At 41.3% G+C, this 16,884-nt stretch overlaps 1 protein-coding gene across 8 annotated transcripts in view; it reads right to left on the bottom strand.

Moving 5' to 3' along the window:
• The window catches only part of LPP (LIM domain containing preferred translocation partner in lipoma), a 655,090-nt gene that overhangs the window by 18,252 nt on the left and 619,954 nt on the right, over window positions 1-16,884 (bottom strand). For all 8 annotated transcript variants that reach the window (XM_034661250.1, XM_034661257.1, XM_034661240.1 and 5 more), the window contains 2 exons: window positions 5,923-6,101; window positions 154-274 (listed from right to left, as the gene is read on the bottom strand). In XM_034661250.1, the coding sequence (XP_034517141.1) occupies window positions 154-274; window positions 5,923-6,101 (300 nt within the window). The remainder of the gene's footprint in view (window positions 1-153; window positions 275-5,922; window positions 6,102-16,884) is intronic.

Below are 16,884 nucleotides of genomic sequence, written 5' to 3' on the forward strand. Positions count from 1 at the left end.
ATGAAGGCCTAAAATCTGAAACCCAGGTCCTGCGAGCACAGGCACCAAGGGGCTTTCCCAGATTAAATAACTGCTATATTTGCGAAAACCAAGCTCTGTTGGGCCTTTCCATGCCTGCCATGGCCTGACAGGGTGGGGACGCTGACCACAGACCTCACACCGGTAGCAATGCACGTGGAAATCGCGATCCAGAGCCACAATCCGGACAGTCTCCTCCTGGCCTGGGGCTGGCATGATAGGCTCCTTGCACACAGAACATCGGGGGGCAAATTTCCTGAAAATGGAGACACAGGTCTGGTTAGGCATTGAGGATAGACACTGACAAATGGGTGAGACCCAGAAGTGAAAAGAAAAGGAGTCAGCAATGGGTCAGGACATCTGCTCTGTCATCCTGTGTGACCTTGAGCAAGTTACTTTCCTTCTCCGGGTCTGCTTCCTCACCTGTAAAATAAGGGATTTAGATTTGGTGACTGCTGAGGTCCTTCTAGACCATGAACATTGTGATATTTGGTGAGGTGGGGGAGTTAGTGCGCATATCACTTATGCATAAAGAACACCTAGGAGCCATTGGCCACTTGATACGTGGCATGAAGTTCGCTGGTGGACAGATTGCAAACACAGACCCTGGGCTAGGGCAGGGTCCTGGGGGCCTTTCCTTGTTTCCTTTGCTTGACTTCTGCTTCTAGACTTTTATACGTGCTCCCCGGGCCCTACACAAATACGCTGAGGTTGGTAACTGTGTCATTCCCACTTATTAGAGCCTCTTCCTATGAAACTGAGCTCTAGGAATTAACACAAGAAACCTCAACCACGTATCTTTTCAAAACGGCAGGGTTAGTGAGTTTAAATACACCAAACTTTACACCAAACTCACTATGACCAAGTCTTGCACTTCCTGCATTTCATCTGTGTTCAGCTCTGGTTTGAAAAGAAAAAAAGTTCAAAAGCTGTCAAAGTTCTTTATTCTTTAGAGGGTCTCAGCACTTCCAAAAGGTGTGGACACTTACACGTGTAGATACGCACACACGTACGTGTGCTTTTGAGGTTAAATGGTGGTGAGGAATTTTAATATTTCCTAATCTCTTAATATTCCTTAATATGACCGACGGCCCTAAACTTTGTTTCTCCTAACAGATTAAGAGGCTGCAAATACAGGCTGTGTATTCATCTGCACCTCCTGGAAATGAGGGGTGGCATTTGGGAAGGTGTGAAATGAGACAGGATTTGAAATGGCCACGGATAAAAACCGAAGACGTGAGGGAAAAAAAAAGACAGACTATGCGAGTCGGGTTTTTTTATGGTAATGGTTTTGAGATTAATGACGTTAAAATTTATCTATTTGTGTGAGACTTAAAAAGAAATAATGATAGTAATCTAATACTTTGCAGAGTACTTTATGGTTGTCAAAGCATTTTTACATATATTATACTCTATATGTACATATTAATTTTCTTGGCAGAACCCAAAAGGCATCTGTGTGGCTGCAATCTAAATAAATATGAATTAAGCAGCAGATCAATTGATTGCTATGAAAGAAAAATTAAAAAGGATCATGGTACAACTGCAGCGGTAATCAGAGTTGTTATAATTGGCATTTTATGCGAGAAGTTTACACTCAGTGGTTAAAAAAAAAAAAACTGCTTTGGACTACCTGATTATTTTTGAATCTGGGTCATCAGTAGTGAAATGAGCAGGCTTCTGGAATCCAGTGCAGAATTTCTTTTCCCCAGGCCCGTCGAGACTGTAAGCTCTGTGAGGTCAGAAGTGTGTCTCGCCTGTCATTGAATCGTGAGCCTGCCCCTCTTTCCACAACTACAATTACCTACTTCTTTAGAATAGGATCTCTTTCACTGAATTTGCCTGTTTTAGTAGTAATTATGTGCACATCTTTGGGGATCACTAAACTGTGAGCTTCCAGCTGGCAGGTTTTGCTCAATCTCTGAATCTCCAGAAACAACTCCTATGACCAGGACAGACAGCAGAATTTCAGGCTATAGCTCATGAAATGAGGTGTCTGCCATATTGCTCTATAAAAAGATGTTATCTGGACCTTTAGGTTTAATCTCAAGGTCCTTCCTCTTTGGAAAGGCATGTATTGTATTCTTGCTGAGTAATGGTTCCTTCCTACCAAATGGCCTCATTTCCATCATGAGAAAAAACAAAGTGAAGAGACAGGAAGTGGTTTCCATAGTCCCCACAGTGTTCCTTGGCCGGCATTTTGAAGACTGTTCTAAATCCCAGGTGGTCTGTTTCAAGGCTCAGATCACTAAGCAAACAATAACAATAACAATAATAATAATAATAATAATAATAATAATAATAATAATAATAATAAATTTGAGAAAAAAACACATTTGATGGTTCAAACAGCTACCATATATTGTGGGCTTATTATGTGCCAAGCCTTGTTAAGCACTCTGTGCACTTGACCTCATTATTTGCTGACAGCAACATTATGAAGAAATAGTTTTTATCATCTCTGCTTCATAGCCGCAGGAGCCAAGGCTCAGAGGGGGCCGGTCTTCATCATCTTTGTCCTGGCACATTTCTGGCAATCAACAAATGGGTGCTGATTACACAAATAAGTGGACGAGTGTAATGTCTCTGATAAGAAAGCACAGATAGTGAAATAAAGGCTCAATGCAATGAAAGGGTCACTTAAATAAGCCAGCTTTTCTAAGCTCACTGTCCTGGCGCTGGGAATACAGAAATAAGCTAGGACTCCAGCAGTCAGACTGGTGAGGGAGTTCTATATATTTCTGCATTTGTTCTATTAGTTGAGATATACAGATCTTGTCATTTTGCAGAAGTGATCTAAGGTGGTAAGGGTAAAACTGTTTGCATGTATGTATATTCTTTATTACTATCAGGCTATGGTTAAGTACTAGCTCTACCTGATTTACGAAACCCTCTAGAACATAGAGAAAGAGATATAAATTCAAACAGGGGGATAGGGAGGGGCTGAGGTTAGGGAAGTGTTCTCAGAGGAGGAGGTAAATGAGTTGGGGCTTGAAAGATGGCTATTTAGGTGAAATGCGAAAGTGTGTGTGTATGTGTGTGTGTGTTGACGAGGGTGGATACAGTCAGTTTGCCAGGGAACTAGTTTGAGCAGTCATCTGAAATAACATATGGGAAAAGAGCTGGTACCTAATAGGATGGAGGACTTGGGCCAAACTTGACTGAAGGTGGTTATGCAGGGGATGGCCCATTTACAAGGCCTTAAAAATAGTATTTGGGAAGCTTATTACTCCAAATGCAGTCCAAGACCACCGGGAAGCTTGTCAGAAATGCAGAATTGTAGGTCCCACCCTGGACCTACTGAATTCGAATTTGCAGTTTAACAAGATCCCTAGGTGACTTGTAAGCACATTAACATTTGGGAAGCGCTGGTTTAGAAGACAGGATGCTAAGCAGGCGCGATGGATCGCTTCTCATGGGCCTTCTGTATCTCACAGTAACTTCCACTCCCAGGCTGCTCTGGTTACAGCCAAGCAAATCTTCCATGAATGTAGCGAAGCCCTTCCTCACTTCGTGCCCTTCTTTATTTCCTGAGTTGTTCCTGCTGTCAGGAATCTCCATTTCTCACTTAAAATACTCTTCAAATTCTGCTTCCAGAAGCCTCCCCAGATCTCAGGGCCAAGTGATCTCCTCTAACTCTGACAGCTCAAGCCTTTGCCTCTGCCTGTCTCATCGTGTCTGGCCCCTTCTGCCTGATATAACACATACCCTGTGCTTATTGTCCCCCTCCTCCTGGCAAGCTCCTTGCTGACAGGGGCTTTTCTCTCTGAGTCTGTGCATTTTCTACCCCTGCAGTTTCTCTCCTTGTACCTCTCTCCTTTAGCACTGAGCACACAGAGGACTCTTTGTAGATGTGGTTGAACTGAATTGAAAGGTACTTCCTAAAAGCTCATAGAGGGAGACCAAGAACGAGGCCCCCCAAAACAGTCTGCAGGAGGAGGCTGTATCCCCCCTATGTACCCTCTTGGTACCCCGGCAATGCCCACCCTGGGTGGGGGTTTTAGCTGCTTTGTGTTCTAGGACTTTCAAGGCTCAGAAACAGAGTTCTGTAAAATGTATCTCTTATTTTCCTTTGGGAAATGGTGAAAAGACCAAAAAGCTTTACCCTCTACATACCTGCCAATCACGCAGACAACATTATTTAAAACAAAATAATTTGTGTTTTAACATGCCATTGAATTGGTGGTGGTGGTGGGGTGGGGGGCGGAGCTGGGGCTTGGAGATGGTTCTTCCCTTTTAGCTGCTAAGACTGCTTGTCTGGAGTGTGCAGACCCACACACTTATGTCACCAGTCCCAAGTCTCTAATTATGCTCCTCACTCTTAGAAATGAAAGATAAATGGCAGAGATACAAACTTCCATTTGTCAGAATTGATTTCCTGTTTTAATTGAGGGGTGTAATAGATCAGTCTTTCCCAAGCAACAGAAACATGTGTGCTCTGATTGCATCTACCAGTCTTCCTTGGATTAGGGTACGTCTAAAAAGGAGAGAAACTGTGACAGAAACACACTCCCCATCGGAGTCTTTTCACTTCCCTTAAATAGATACAGGTTTTTTTTTTTTTTCATGTGTAATTACAAGCTAAAAATATCAATAACGTGAGGTACAATTTATGCTGTGACTGCCCTTTCAAAGTGAGCCCTTACTTGTCTAATTCAGGTTGAGAATTCCTGCCTCTGGGTTTTTTTTTTTTTTTTTTTTTAATTCATTCAGCCTCACGTCTTTTGGTGAGCTTTTCACTTTCTTTGCTACTTGGAAAGTGGTCAGGAAATTCACTTTTAAAATAGAGGAGTCTCAGGTCCCCAAACTGCCTGTGGCAAGTTCTTCCCGATTGTTGACAATCAACAGAGCAGGGAAAATTAACCCACAAGACTGCACATCTGGAGACCGTAAAATGGAGACCCAAACTGGGGAACCACACGAGCTTTATCTCTGTGAGAGCTGCGGGCTGTCCTCAAAGACTCAGACTGCCCAGCAAGCAAGCCAGAAAGCCTCTGTCCCTACCACTTACAGATCATCACTATGGCTTTCGTAAGGCTCCGAAACATATGCAACAAATGTCATCAACCAATTCACCAACTAACAAAGGGGCCAAATAAAAAGAAGCAAAACACAAAACTGTACAACTTTCATGAAAACCCCAGCTATAATAAAGGGGGCCCGATGAATGAGAAAACTGAATAAGGACACATTTTTTTTTCAGGCTCATGAGTAAGTGGTCCTGACCTTGAGACTCTACTTTTTAATCTTCCTCAAAAGACTGCACAAGACTGCATTCATTAATGTTATTAGAAAGAGTCCTGAGGAAGAGAAGGCCTGGGTAGGGAAACAGGTTATGGGAGGATGTGAGTATGACCCCAAAATGTGAGAGGCTTGTACTAAGAAGAGGGAGTGAATTGTTCTGTGGCCATGTCCATCTCCCCGTGACCTCCTCTCTGCAGATTGGCAAAAATGTAGAGGTCAGCTCGAGAGAGAACCCTGGGCTGTCATACCCAGGGAGCTTTAAGACAGACTCTGTTCTAATGACCAGACTGAAAAGCTTAGAGACATTGAGCAATTTGTCCACTGTAACACATCTTGTTCATGTATAGGCCAGGGAAGGCTACCCCAGGACCCTTCCTCTTTCCAATACACATCTTCTGCAGCTGAGTGAACTTTCTCAGTATCAGAGCCAGATCAGCCCCAGGGCAGGCTTCAAGCAGAAGCCAGGCTGGAGGGCCAGCTGGATTAACTGATACCCATTCCTGCATTAGAGGAGGGGAATAAACAAGCCCTTCTTAAGGTCCCACCAAATCCTGAGATTCTACAGCTCTGAGAGAGAAGAATGCACGGCCCAGATACGAGGCAGTGAGAACAGACTCCAGGGGGACTGGCAGGCTTGAGGGAACAGAGTAGACTGCTTACTTGTGGAAGTCCTCAATGCAGTGAATGAGGCCACCAGCGTCCACGGTGAATGGGATCCCATCAAGGCTGCGGTGGCACATCACACAGGTGAAGCAGTGAGGGTGATAGGCCTTCCCGGTGGCTCGCAGAATCCGCTCCATGATGGGCTTGGAGCACACGCTGCACTGCTCCAGGGTATTCTGGGGAGGGAAAGAAACATGCCAGTGTTAGGCTGGGACTTGCAGAGCTCCATGTGTTTAGTCCCTTATGGCATGACCAGCTCCATACAGACACGTTGGCTCACGTGCCTGTCACAGTACTTGGAAGACAGTAGGGTGCGTATCAAGGAAACACGTGAAATAGATAAAGTGTCTTTTCTAAATTCACCCAGGTAGGTGGTGGCAAATCTAAGATTTAGAACACGTATCTTCTGACTTCTCTCCCTTTTCTACCACTATTGCAGGGTCAATGGCAAACGTTTCTGTTAAGACACATAGAGAAAATATTTCTGGTCTTGTTGCAGCAATTCAGTTCTGCTGTCATAGGGTGAAGGCAGTTGTAAACAGTACTAAGTAAATGGACATGACTGTGTTCTAATAAAACTTTATTTACAAAAGCAGGCTGGATTTAGCTCACAGCTGTAGTTTTTTGACCCCTGAACTACATAACTCAGGTTCTCCAATGGAAGAACACTTCACTACTCTAAAACTTGATTAGTCATCAAAAACCTGGTAGGGTCACCAAGGACCTTAAGATTTTAGAGTGGTCTGCCTGACGATGGAGACACGCAGAGCATGCCGGGTGTAGAGCCCAATCAGAGCTCAGCATAATCAGTGAAGGTTTTGATTATTTTAAGCCTTGATTCGAACACCACCTCCAAGTTTAGTGTTGTGAGCTCTTGATAGAAATATTGAACCTAGTGGGGTTCCAGTTTGGAGAAGTGAATTAAGAAAGTTAATTTCTCTGGCTTTAAAAATATCCTGAACTTTAAAAACGAAAAACAAAAACCCTCCTGAAAAAAGATACCATATACTGAGTCAGGACTCAGAAAGATTGATAAAATTAGCTATTAACTTTCCATCCCTCCCTAGAACCCCATGCTGTCGTACCAAAGAAGTATGTTTCACATGTAATACGCTATATTCCAAGTGAGATGTCTGGACTGATGCAGAGTTTACAATCTAGAATAAATCTGGGATGGGGATCTGATTAGAAAGATGTGGAACTGGAATTGTCCTCTTACCAAGAGAACTTTTTTTTTTTTTAAAGATTTTATTTATTTATTCGACAGAGACAGAGACAGCCAGTGAGAGAGGGAACACAAGCAGGGGGAGTGGGAGAGGAAGAAGCAGGCTCATAGTGGAGGAGCCTGATGTGGGGCTCAATCCTGCAACGCCGGGATCACGCCCTGAGCCGAAGGCAGACGCTTAACCACTGTGCCACCCAGGCGCCCCTACCACGAGAACTTTTAACTGGTCATGACGTAAGAAATGCCCATAGGTGGGTAACCAGTGTGCTGATGTCTCATCCATAGCAATAATCTCTGATTGGCTTCCTTGTTTGCATCTCTCTCCTGTAACACTTCCCCAAAGTGACTTCTGGTTCCCTTTCCAAAACACAGATGTGACGAAGTAACTTTGCTGCTAGCAAAAACTTCTATAGCTCTACAATGTGAAAAGACCTACTTCCTCACCTGACATTCAACCTCCGTTTCTAGGGTCAGATTTCCCTAATGTCTCAGACTGCTCACTCTTACCCAAACCTATAAGAAACTTCCATACTTCTGTGCACTGGCTAATGCCTAGTATGAACCACAGTTTGTCATTCTGACCTTTCAAGGTACAGGTCAGAAGGCAACTCTCCAGTGAAGCCTTCCTCGATGATGCTTTAAGTTGGAATCAACTCCTTCTTTCTCTACCCTTCCCAAGCACTTAATAGCACTTACAGTGTCCTCTGTATTAACATTATTTGTGGGATGCCTGGGTAGCTCAGTCAGTTAAGCGTCTGCTTAGCTCAGGTCATGATCCCAGGGTCCTGGGATCGAGTTTCGCATTGGGCTCCTTGCTTCTCCTTCTGCCTGCCACTCCCCCTGCTTGTGCTTGCTCTCTCTCTCTCTGACAAATAAATAAATAAAATCTTTATAAAATTATTTGCACATTTGTGCAAACTAATTTCTTTAAGGGAAGGGGCCATGTCTTTCTTTTTAAAGTTTTTAATTTTAATTCCAGTGCAGTTAACATACAGTGTTATATTAGTTTCAGGTGTACAATACAGTGATTCAATAATTCTATATATTATAATGATTCTATATACCACAATGATTCTATATATCACACAGTGCTCATCATGACAAGTGTACTCTTAATTCCCTTCACCTATCTCACCCATCTCCCCACCCACCTCTCCTCTGATAACCATCAGTCTGTTCCCTATAGTTAAGAGTCTGTTTCTTGGTTTCTCGCTCTCTCTTTTTTTCCCTGTATTCATTTGTTTTGTTTCTTAAATTCCACATATGAGTGACATCATTTGGTATTTGTTATTCTTTGTCTTATTTTGCTTAGCATTACATACTCTAGCTTCATCCATGTTGTTACAAATGGCAAGATTTCATTCTTTTTTATGGCACAGTAATATTCCATCATGTATATATACACCCTATCTTCTTTATCCATTCATCTATTGATGGACACTTGGGCTGCTTCCATAGTTTGGCCATTGTAAATAATGCTGCAATAACCATACGGAAGTATGTATCCTTTCAAACTGGTGTTTTTGTATTTTTTGGGTAAAAACTCAATAGTGCAATACTGGATCTTAGGATAGTTCTATTTTTAACTTTTGGAGGAACTTCCCTACTATTTTCCATAGTGGCTGCACCAGTTTGCATTCCCACCAATAATGCATAAAGGTTCCTTTTTCTTCACATCTTTGCCGATACTTGTTGTTTCTTGTGTTTCTGATCTTTAGGCATTCTGACAGTAGTTTAGATTTGCATTTCCCTGATGGTAAGTGATGCTGAGCATCTTTTCTGTTGGCCATCTGGATGACTTCTTCGGAGCAATGTCTGTTCATGCCTTCTGTCTATTTATTAATTGGCTTATTGTGTGTGTGTGTGTGTATTGAGTTGTATACATTATTTATATATTTTGGAAACTAACCTTCTAACCCTTTATTGGATATGTCATTTGCAAACACCTTCTCATGTTTAGTAGGTTGTCTTTTAGTTTTGTTGATTGTTTCCTTCACTGTGCAGAGGCTTTTTATTTTGATGTAGTCCCAATAGTTTATTTTTGCTTTTATTTTCCTTGCCTCAGGAGACATATCTAGAAAAATGTTGCTATTGCTGATGTCAGAGAAATTACTGCCTATGCTCTCTTCTAGGATTTTTATGGTTTTGAATCTCACATTTAGGTCTTTAATCCATTTTGAGTTTATTTTTGTGTATAGTGTAAGAAAGTGGTCTAGTTCCATTCTTTTGCATGTAGCAGTTTTCTTAATACCATTTGTTTGAAGAGACTTTTTCCCATTGCGTATTCGTGCCTTTTTATTGAAGATTAGTTGACTACGTAATTGTGGCTTTGTTTCTGGGGTTTCTATCTTGTTTCATTGATCAATGTGTCTATTTTTGTGCCAGTACCATACTGTTTTGATTACTACAGCTCTGTAGTATAACTTGAAATCTGGAACTGTGCTACCTTCAACTTTGTTTTTTCTTTTTCAAGATTGTTGTGGCTGTTTGGGGTCTTGTGGTTCCATGCAAATTTTAGGATTGTTTGTTTTAGTTCTGTGAAAAATGCTGTTAGTATTTTGATAGGGATTGCATTAAATCTGTAGATTGCTTTGCATAGTATGGACATTTTAACAGTATTTGTTCTTTCAATCCATGAGCATGGGATATCTTTCCATTTGTGTTATCTTACATTTCTTTCATCAATGATGTACAGTTTTCAGAGTACAGGTTTTTTATCTCCTTGGTTAAGTTTATTACTAGGTATTTTATTATTTTTGGTGCAATTTTAAATGGGATTGCTTTCTTAATTTCTCTTTCTGTTGCTTCATTATTAGTATATAGAAATGCAATGGAGGACATTAGGAGAAGGAAGGGAAGAGTGAAGGGGGGAAATCAGAGGGGGAGATAAACCATGAGAGACTATAGACGCTGAGAAACAAACTGAGGGCTTTGGGGGGGGTTGGGGGATGGGTTAGCCTGGTGATGGGTATTAAAGAGGGCATGTATTGCATGGAGTGCTGGGTGTTATATGCAAACAATGAATCATGGAACACTATATCAAAAACTAATGATGTACTATATGGTGACTAACGTAACATAATTAAAAAAAAAGAATGCAATGGATTTCTGCATATTGATTTTGTATTCCGTGACCTTATGGAATTTATTTTTCAGTTCTAGTAGTTTTTTGGTGGAGTCTTCAGGGTTTTCTATATATAATACCATGTTATCTGCAAGTAGTCAAAGTTTTACTTCTTCCTTATCAATTTGGACGCCTTTTCTTTTGTCTGAGTGCTGTGGCTAGGACTTCTAGTACCATGCTGAAGAAAAATGGCGAGAGTGGACATTGTAGTCTTGTTCCTGATCTTAGCGGAAAAACTGTCAGTTTTTTACCACTGAGTATGATGCTAGCTGTGGGTTTTTCATTTATGGCCTTTATTATGTTGAGGTATGTTCCCTCTAAGCCTACTTTGTTGAGGGTCTTTATCATGAATGTTGTACCTTATCAAATCCTTTTTTCTGCATCTATCAAAATGACCATATGATTTTTTTAACCTTTCTCTTGTTAATGTGATGTATCACACTGGTTGATTTGTGAATACTGAACCACCCTTGAAACACAGGAATAAATTCCACGTGATCGTGTTTAATGACTTTTTTCCTGTGTTGTTGGATTCGGTTTGCTAATGTTTTGTTGAGGATTTTTGCATCTGTGTGCATCAGCAATATTGGTCTGTAGTTTCCTTTTTTTTTTTTTTTTTGTGCTCTCTTAATCTGGTTTTGGCAGCAGAGTAATGCAGGCCTCAGAGACCATGTCTTAAAAACGTATTCTGAGGTCTCATACTACACCCAGTATACTACCTGGAATAAAACAAAACCCAGGATGAATGTGTGCAAAAAGAATGAATGAAGGAATATTGTTTACACCCTACCCTGGCATTGCTGGACTGGTCTGACTGTCCTGGCTCTGGAATCCATCCCAAAATGAATTGGTAAATTCATCACCATCCTCTCCTCAAAGCTGTGGTTGCTGGAGGTTCTGAAATTGCTTAGTATGCCTCTGGTCACAGTCTAAACTCATGGAAACTATTAACCTATTTTCCCCCCATTTTGAAGTGGTGAAATTAAAATAGCAGAAGAACATAAGATGAAAGTCTGGAGAAAAATGATGCTCTGGACAATGAGGGCCCTGCTTTTTTCTATCCTGGTGATCCAAGCTGATGTGGCTGCAAACTGTCTTCCCAGGGCTTGTGTTTTGCTCTTTGTGGGTTTTAACTTTTTTTTCTTTTTTTTAAAGGCAGCCCTGTAATGGAGTTGAACAAACCAGACATGCTTGACCAGAGAATGTTTTTGTTTGCATTGAGGCTTGGCTGCAAGACTTTGTCCATTTACGTAAACCCAGCAGCAGCATAGAAGCTTGAGTCAGTTTCTAAGGAGAGACTTTATAGTCCGCGGAAGCATGGTTTAAAGGACAGGTAATCTGAACATTTATGCTACAAAGGAAAAACAGTGTAAAATATGCCTAAAGGGAGACTACTATAATATGCCCACGAATCAGAAAATGAAGGTTCTAAGAATATGGCTGCCTGGAAGCTTGGGCTAGCAAACGGTGGAGGAGGACATATGAAACTACTCTAGCCATCTCTCTTCACTGAGTCCTTCTCCTTTCAGTCTCTAGCTGGTCCACTAGTAGTGGCAGACATATCTTCTCTTTGAGGAGGGGTAAAGAGTCTTCTGAAGCTTACCATGTTAAGTGTGGTTACCATCTGTCACCATCAAAGTTATTACAGTATTATTCACTCGATTCCCTTGTTGTACTTTTCATCTCTATAACTTATTCATTTTATAACCGGAAGTTTGAATCATTATGTTGTGCACATGAAACTAATATACCATTGTATATCAGCTATACTTAATAACAATAATACTTATTATTATTATTATCCAAAGGTTACAAACATATTAATTCAAAGGACACATGCACCCCAATGTTTATAGCAGCAATGTCCACAATAGCCAAACTGTGGAAGAACCCAGATGTCCACTGACAGATGAATGGATAAAGAAGATGTAGTGTACACACACACAGGCGCACACACACACACACAGGCGCACACGCACACACACAGACACACACACACACACACACACACTGGAATATTACTCAGCCCTGAAAAAGACTAAAATCTTGCTATTTGCAATGACGTAGCTGGAACTAGAGGGTATTATGCTAAGTGAAATAAGTCAGTCAGAGAAAGACAAATACCACATGATTTCACTCATATGTGGAACTTAAGAAACAAAACAGATGAATATAGGGGAAGGGAAGGAAAAATAAAGTAAGATGAAATCAGAAAGGGAGACAAACCATAAGAGACTCTAACTCTAGGAAACAAACTGAGGGCTGCTGGAGGGGAGGGGGTGGTGAGGGGATAGGGTAACTGGGTGATGGGCATTAAGGAGGGTGCGTGATGTAATGAGCACTGGGTGTTATATGCAACTGTGAATCACTACATTCTACCCCTGAAACAAATAATACATTATATGTTAACTAAATTGAATTTAAAGATTTATTTATTTTTTACAGAAGAAAGAGAGAGAGAGAGAACAAGTGGGAGTAGGGCCAGAGAGAGAATCTCAAGCAAACTCCGTGCTGAGTGCGGAGCTGGATGTGGGATGTGGGGCTTGATCGCAGGACCCATAGGATCATGACCTGAGCCAAAACCAAGAGTTGGACACTTAGGGGCGCCTGGGGGGCACCGCGGTTAAGCGTCTGCCTTCGGCTCAGGGCATGATCCTGGCATTGTGGGATCGAGCCCCACATCAGGCTCCTCTGCTATGAGCCTGCTTCTTCCTCTCCCACTCCCCGTTTGTGTTCCCTCTCTCACTGGCTGGCTCTATCTCTGTCAAATAAATAAATAAAATCTTTAAAAAAAAAAAAAAGAGTTGGACACTTAACCGACTACGCCACCAGATGCCCCTAAATTGGATTTAAATTAAAAAAAAAAAAAAGAAAAGATGCACTCTATAAGTAAGTAAGTAAATAAATAAATAAATAATAGTAAAGGACTTATACAATGTTAGAGAGGAGGGAATAAGGAGTTCCTCTAGTCGAGGCCTCTGATTTCACAGGTAAAAAACAGATTCAGAGCACTAATACAGTTGGACGTGAGTCATGGAATTCATTAGCAACAAAGGAGGGACTAATACCCCAGGTTCCTGTAACTCCCTAATTCAGGTATGGATCTGATGAATTAATTGTGTTGCCATAGGGAGGGAAAGTTGCTAGATGAAGAATATGGACTGTTCCTCTGGCTTTGCTAACATCCCAAGTATGGGTACTTGGGTAAATCCTTTCTTCTCTCTAGACCTCAGTTTTCTCAACTGTGAAACAATGACTAATTCTAACTCTACAATTTTATTGTATCAGAATTAACAACAGCGGGGAAACGGCAATGTTTCCATTGCTAGAGGTATACTAGAAACAACTAGATAATCTCTCATCTGAAGTTTGATAGGAGGGTTCATGTGTTAGAAACCTGGACTGTATCATCTTTACTATGTCTTAACCACTTGAAATTCCAGAAATTACTAATGGTAGAATTTCAAGCATGGCAGAGAAGACCTGTGTGTCTTCTTACACGAGGTTATTTTGAAACCAGACCAAAAAATGCCCTCTTTGCATAAACACAAGGCTTTTCTAAAGTCAGTTAAGATGAAACAGCTAATAAATAAAATAGCTTTTAAGGAAATAGAAAAAGAAATAAATCTCCGAGCAAATACGTGAAAGAAGGCATCTCTGAGTACATCTACTCTAATGGATCTTGCGTGTGGAGTAGGGTGTCATGGCTGATTGCGTGGCAGTTTAGGAAGGAAGAGCGTACTCCAGCATAAGAACCATCCAGATCAGTAGAGTGTTTCAAGACCTGGCTCTGGGTCCGTCTCAGCTGCTCTTTGCTATGGACCCCACCTTCCAGTTGCCACTCTGAGTTCTTTGCCACCTTTTTAATAAGCTATGTTCTTTCACAAGCCCAGAATAGCTCACGTCCTTCTTTGCCTAGAGAATACCTATTCATTCTTCAAAGTTAAGCTCAAATGTCACCTCTTCTGCAGAACACTTCTAATTCTCCCTCTGCTGTACCCCAAGCAAAATAAGTCATTTCCTCTACTCCCATAGGATTATATGATGCTTCTCTGATAACACTGATATAACCTACTCGATTTCATGATTTGCGTCAACCTCTGCTCCCCAACTGTGAGCACCCCACTCTCGCTGCAAGGAGCCATAGTCTTAGGTAGAGCTTCCTAGGACACAGATTCTGAGACAGAAATTTGCACATAGGAAGTTATCAAAGAATGTCTTTGAGATCAGCACCTGTGGGAGTATAGGAAGCCCCTGGGCTTAGGGAGAAGCTGGACTGTGATGCAGTCAAAGCAATGGCATCTGAAAGTTCCCTGGAGAATTCCGGAGCTGGGATGGTTCTGCACAGTCGTCCTTCCTTGACGCTAGGGGGTGGGGCCTTTACACCCCTGCATCTACCAGTCAATGGATACAGGAGGCTGTCAAGGAGGAGGAGTGATCTTGGGTGAAGGGGTTCCATTCAACTGAGAGTAATTACCAGTGCAGGAACCCCGCTATGAATGCTTAGTGGGGTGGGGTGGGGTGGGGGGAGGGAAGGAAAGCGTCGGTCCTGAAGAAGGATCTGGGCAGTGCACCACCACATCCACACCATAGCCATCCTTGCCCAGGACCTATATACTTCCTGAAGCACAGTCGGCAACTGCTGACCAGCTGTGAACCACCTCACAGCTGAAGCCAAATGAAGAGTCTAGATTTCTTGTCTTTTTCACAAATTCTAGGCACTGTTTGAGGATTTTTTTTTTTTTTATAGAATCTTTAGAAAATGTCTTAGGCAGTTACTCCAACGAAGGTATGGTAAAAGGGAGAAAATATGAGAGTAGCAGAAAAAACAAGAAAGCTACCAAAAGGCACAGCTTATAAACTTGGCTAAAGTGATGGCAATACAATTGTGATTAAAAGCAAAAAGTTAAGTGAAAATAAAAATAAAGTCACAAACAAATCTTGTACACGAAACTCCCAAATGTAACTGTTTTTAAATTAGAGATACAATCTGGTTGTATCTTTTCTATCCTTGGGTACTGTATAAATAACTTGTCTAATTCACAGGCAGAAGAGCTAGAGAATCATCTGAATATAAATGAAGCATATAGGTAACATAAGCATTAACTACAAGTTAGATGATAGGGAAAATAGTTCTAAAATTTACATATTGCATAGGTGTGTATGCATGTTCAATGGTGAGAATTTTAAAACAAGGCACATAAGTATTTGAAGATTCAGAAGACTATAAAGTGTTGCCATTTAGAAATGTTAAAATTTTCATTTCATAAAATTAAAATGTGATCTTATATTCAATGTTTATTGTTTTTTTAGGTACAAAAGCAATTTTGAAACAGAAAAGACTCTTGGAAAAAACGAGGGTGACATCTCATTTCTAGATACACTTTTGGTCTTGTTGGGATAAGAATAACAAGGAAAAAGAAGAGTTCAGAGATACTAGGCCTTTAAGATCTTTAGGGGTGACTCTTGTCCAGGGGTTTCAACTCCCCTCTCTTGCCTGCCTCTCCCATAATCCTTCACTCACGGCAACAGTTACCAGAGAAGCACATCCAAAACAGTCCCAAATCACTTCTGGATGAAGAGCATGAAAGGATGGTGCCTGTGGGGGTTTCCATATTGTACAGTTTGAAAACCACGATTCTAGTCCAACTACCAGATTCCAGACACAGAGGCACAGAGAGGGGAAACACCTAGTAGCAGATTTGGAGTTAGAATATTGGTCTCCTTGTGGTTTTGATTTGAATTTCCCTGATGGCTAAAGATTTTGAACATTTTTTTCATGTGTCTGTTAGCCATTTGTATGTCTTCATTGGAAAAGTGTCTGTTCATATCTTCTGCCCATTTTATGATTTGTTTATTTGTTTCTTGTGTATTGAGTTTGAGAAGTTCTTTGTAGATCTTGGATACCAGTCCTTTATCTGTGGTGTCCTTTGCAAATATATTCTCCCATTCCGTGGGCTGCCTCTTAGTTTTTTTGACTGTTTCCTTGGCTGTGCAGAAGCTTTTTATCCTGATAAAGTCCCATAAGTTCATTATATCTTTTGTTTCTCTTGCCTTTGGAGATGTGTCGTGAAAAAGGTTGCTCTGGCCGATGTCATAGAAGTTGTTGCCTATGTTCTCCTCTAGAATTTTGATGGATTCCTGTCTCACATTGAGGTCTTTCATCCATTTGGAGTTTATTTTTGTGTATGGTGTGAGAGAGTGGTCAAGTTTCATTCTTTTGCATGTAGCTGTCCAATTTTCCCAGCACCATTTATTGAAGAGACTGTCTTTTTTCCACCGGATGTTTTTTCCTGCTTTATCAAAGATTAGTTGCCCAAAGAGCCGAGGGTCCATTTCTGGGTTCTCTATTCTGTTCCATTGGTCGATGTGTCTGTTTTTGTGCCAGTACCATGCTGTCTTTGTGATCACAGCTTTGTAGTACAGCTCGAAATCCGGCATTGTGATGCCCCCAGCTTTGTTTTTCCTTTTCAACAGTTCCTTGGAGATTCGGGGCCTTTTCTGGTTCCATACAAATTTAAGGACTATTTGTTCCAGTTCTTTGAAAAATGTCCTCGGTATTTTGATCGGGATAGCATTGAAAGTGTAGATTGCTCTGGGTAGTATGGAC

The sequence above is a fragment of the Ailuropoda melanoleuca genome, chromosome 1 (genome assembly GCF_002007445.2).
Source record: "Ailuropoda melanoleuca isolate Jingjing chromosome 1, ASM200744v2, whole genome shotgun sequence".
Classification (NCBI taxonomy): Eukaryota; Metazoa; Chordata; class Mammalia; order Carnivora; family Ursidae; genus Ailuropoda; species Ailuropoda melanoleuca.